This window comes from Triticum dicoccoides, chromosome 3A, assembly GCF_002162155.2.
Source record: "Triticum dicoccoides isolate Atlit2015 ecotype Zavitan chromosome 3A, WEW_v2.0, whole genome shotgun sequence".
Taxonomy (NCBI): domain Eukaryota; kingdom Viridiplantae; phylum Streptophyta; class Magnoliopsida; order Poales; family Poaceae; genus Triticum; species Triticum dicoccoides.
In genome coordinates this window covers 456433530-456437807 of record NC_041384.1, presented here as the reverse complement: position 1 = coordinate 456437807, position 4278 = coordinate 456433530, and the positions used below count along the sequence as shown (strand labels likewise).

Below are 4278 nucleotides of genomic sequence, written 5' to 3'. Positions count from 1 at the left end.
AGGTGTTCACAAACTTTTAAAACATATTCCCAAATTTATAAAAAAGATATTCATGGATTTTTTTTAAATACAAATAAAAAATGAAAAAGGAAGAAATAAAATGAAAAAAGACACAAAAAGAAAAAGACTGAAGGATAATAGAAAAAATAATGAAAAACTTAAAATAAGATGAAAAAAATGTAGTAATAGTTTTTACAAAGAAACAGACATTCAAAAAATGGACAGAAAACACAGAAACGCTCAAACAAAAAAAAAGGAAAAAGGACACTCACAAGCCCATCGTTCCTGCCACATTCTCAGCATGACATCCACCAGCCCATGAAAGACACAATGAAAACAAACAAACAGGCCGTGCCCCCTCATGCAGCACCGACATATTGGGCCGATAAAAAATAAAACGAAAACGCGGGCAAACAGAACGAGAGATATGGGAGAACGACAGAAAACACAGCGCCGGATCGGGGTTTTGCACGAAATTTACAGCGTGTAGATCCAGTGGTTAAAAACTTAGATGAGACATCCATAAAAAACATCTAGATGTGAGTTAGCAATTCTGTTGTTTTTTTAGCTAGCGAAGCAGTTGGGAAGAAAGGCAGATTGTGCAGTTAATACGGAGCGAATCCTACGTACACGGTGCTTTTTTTTTTGCGGGGTTCCTACGTACACGGTGCGACCGGCCGAAATTTCGGCCGGCGCACGGGCGCGTATCGCTCGCCTTGACAGATACCTAAGCTACATGTAAAACCATAGACCAGCCCTAGAATGTACGAGGCGTACAACAAGTGCAACTGCGTACGTACGCTACATTACGCTATGCGTTATCTTTAATGATCTTGACCTGGAGGCCGCCACCATGGCGCTCCTCCACGGTGTAGCCCGCGTACGTGCCCAACAGCCGGTCCCAGATCACGAAGAAGGGCTGCGAGAAGTTGCGGCGGCCGCCGCCGAGCTGGTGGTGCACGTCGTGGTACGCCGTGTTGTTGTCACGGAAGACGGCGTGGAGCGGGTTCCACGGCACCAGCACCCCGCAGTGGTCGTCTATCCCCTTCACGGTGGCGAACATGAAGAAGGCCGCGGCGGCGCGCGGGCCCATCCCGGAGGCCAGGAAGGCGGCCGCGCCCGACAGCGTCTCCGTGAGCACGCCGTCCACCGGGTGGTTGTACTGCGCCGCGAACGCGTAGGGCGCCACAACGCGGTGGTGCCACGAGTGGAACCGCCGGTACATGTACCGGCTCGAGTGCATCACCCGGTGCATGAAGTACTGCCACGCGTCCAGCACCACCATGGCCACGGCGAACCTCGCGGCCGTGTCCAGGAACGACGCCGCCGCCGTCGACGGCTGGCTCCGACCGCCGGACTTGGCGTCGATGCCGCCGTCTTGCTCACCGCCTGTCAGCTGAATATAAACAAGAACAACGATTAGTAATATGTATGTATAGTTTTACAAGAACAGAGTAATACGTATTGGACGAGTAGTAAACGCGACTAGACTACTCTACGAGAGTTCCGTACGCAGGCGGCATGCAGAAACTCGTAAATGAGCGGCTGGTTCAGCCCATGCATGTTTGTGTCGGACCTGTCGGTCGGCCAGGAATGCTGAACAGGGCCGCGTGTGCATGCATGCAGCACAAAGTGGACGGGACTTGACACGGGTGGCTGCCAATATATTGATTCTTCATCCCCAGCATTTTTATGTGTGCGTGTCAGGGGATCGTTTTTATTTTTGGTGTGGAATTTTGTGCAGTTTTTAATGCACTCTACTTCGGCATATATACTGTTCCCTCCGTTATTAAATATAAGTCTTTGTAGAGATTTTATTATAGACTACAGACGGACTAAAATGCGTTAATCTACACTTGAAAATGTATTTATATATATTCGTATGTGGTTTATAATGAAATCTTTACAAAAATTTATATTTAAGAACGGAGGGAGTACACGGGTAGCGCACAAGATACATCTCTCCAAAGGAAGAGACAATACCAAACAAATGCTAATATATTCATCATGGAAAATGTACTCATAGCATATTTATTTGACATATAATATATGTTGGCATTTTTCTATAAATTTGGTGAAACATGAGAAAATTTAACTTGAAGACAAAACTTCGAGAATCTATTTTGTGGGGAGGAGGCTCTTGTCTCTTGGTAGTACGTATTACTTGCACTTCGAAAGAACAAACTATGGAACTACAATAAGTAGGAGTAATATATATGCCTTCATTTTCGTTGGAAAAGAGGTACCCTCATTTGAAATGATGTTAACTATTAGTGCAAGATTTTCATGAAGACGGGAACCCACATACACAGACGGAACACATCGTCGATGATACTTCTTTTTTAAAAAAAATTTATAAGAGATGGTGGTTCTCTTTTCTTGAGTGACCAAATCATGCAAAACAAGAAGATGAAGACATGAATTCAAGGTGATATGTACAAACATACTTACAGTCTAAGTGTGTGTGTGCAATGCAGCTGAGACGAACTTGAGACTAACCTTGAGCACAGCAACTGAGATGGCAGCCTGGATGGCCTGCTGCAGGAGCACGCCCTTGACCACGTCCCTCTTGGACGCCATGTTCTTGGTCTCCTCGTCCCTCCTCGAGTGAAGCCTGTACTTGGCCAGGGCCTTGCTGCTCCCCAGCACCTCGTACATCCCGGAGTAGAGCCAGTACACGGCCACCGGCGCAAGCGTCACCAAGAGCTCCTCGCCGCCGATGGCGATGAACCCCATGGCAAAGCGCGTCCGTACGTACCACGCGACCCACAGCTAGCCTGGCTCTGTTTATACCGCGCGCTAGCCGGCCTGTGTAGCTTGCAGCCTGTCCTACGTGCGTCGTGCGAGTGTGCGACAGTAGTGAGAGATATCGGACTCGCTTCGCTCGCCAGGTTTATATAGGCGACCTGAGAAGGCCTCCGCGCGACACGAAGGAGACAGAGACATGAGAAAATAGCTCGCAGAAAGGGACAGACGTATACTGGACGACGTTGGTGTCTTGGTCAGAGATGAAACCCTGCAGTGCGTAACGGAGCTTCATGTGGATTGTCGTGTGTAGACTTCACGTCTAGGATCCGGATCTTCTGATCATCTGTTGACGCGTCTTGGACCTGTTCTATATATGGTGGCGAAGCCCTGGGAGCGCAACAAGAAATTGTCCACTTAACAAGGCGCAGGTCGATTACTCCAAGACTTGGCCAAGCTTAATTTGATTGCTGTTGCCGTTTCTTTGTCTCGCAGCTTCTCTCATGCAAAGCCAACTGGCTTTTGCCGTGTTGTCGTTTCTAACAAAGCTGTGGGCCATTTCGCCATTAGTCCATTAGGAAAATGGAAATGTACAGTCGCCAAGAGCGGCCAAGTCGTTTGTCAATGCAAAAGCGCAAACAATATATGCGGGGAATCATACATTTGCACGTGACGACTTTATCAATTTCAAGATGATGTGTCGGTTTTGTCTTTCGAAAATGTTCGTAGGGATAGGATGTACGCGCGTGTGTTTATAAGGGTGAGTGTATGCTTGTATATGTGAACGACTTTGATTGTACCGTGTTAAAAAAACTCTTTAATAGCAACAAGATGGCCCGTTGTACCCTTAGAGCAAATGTCAATTGCAACCAAGAAGTTAAGCAAATTATGAGCAACATGTTTTATGAATCATTTATAAAGTATGTTCTTGATTTATGACATTTCACGTCAGAGATGAATTGCAGACTTTCATACATAGTTCATCCATAGACAGAAGAGGTATTTTGTGAGTGTGGACTCGTGGTGACCGAGCTCCCTGCTTTAAAAAGTTCGAAGTTTTTTTTTCTTTCAAAAATAATCCATGGAAACTTGTGTTCAGCACGAACATGTGAAAAATCGTTAGGAAATATCATGAGTTGTAAGCTGTACAATAAAACAAAAATCCGGCCCATTTTAAAAATACATATTTGCTTTTTTTACGCATGTGTGAAAGTATATTGTTAAGAAATTTTGCACAAACGCCTGAGTTCACAAAAAATTCAAATTTTCACGCTATAGAAAATTGTATTTTGAAAATAAGCTCCCTGGTGCTCGAGCACAGTTGACAATTTCCGGGTATTCGGTTTCCTACGTGACTTTGAATAAGTAGATGTACAACTACACTCACAAGCATGTGCATAACCATATTAGCAGAGCAAGGGATGCCTCACCCTGCACCAACGCTCCTGTGACGCGCCGCCCCATCGCCCGTGGCCACCATAGTCGATGATCAGCCCCTCCTCCCGCGGAGCAGCGCCTCCCCATCCTCGCCCC

The 4278-nt window shown here is 46.3% G+C and overlaps 1 protein-coding gene across 1 annotated transcript; it reads right to left on the bottom strand.

Annotated features, from left to right (window-relative positions):
* Nucleotides 1-811: 811 nt before the first annotated feature.
* LOC119271626 (sphinganine C4-monooxygenase 2-like) lies at nt 812-2767 on the bottom strand. The gene is made up of 2 exons (XM_037553374.1): nt 2500-2767; nt 812-1396 (listed from the first exon to the last, which is right to left on the bottom strand). Exons 1-2 carry the CDS (start codon nt 2734-2736, stop codon nt 812-814), a joined length of 822 nt encoding a protein of 273 aa, XP_037409271.1. The 5' UTR covers nt 2737-2767.
* Between the last annotated feature and the right edge of the window lie 1511 nt (nt 2768-4278).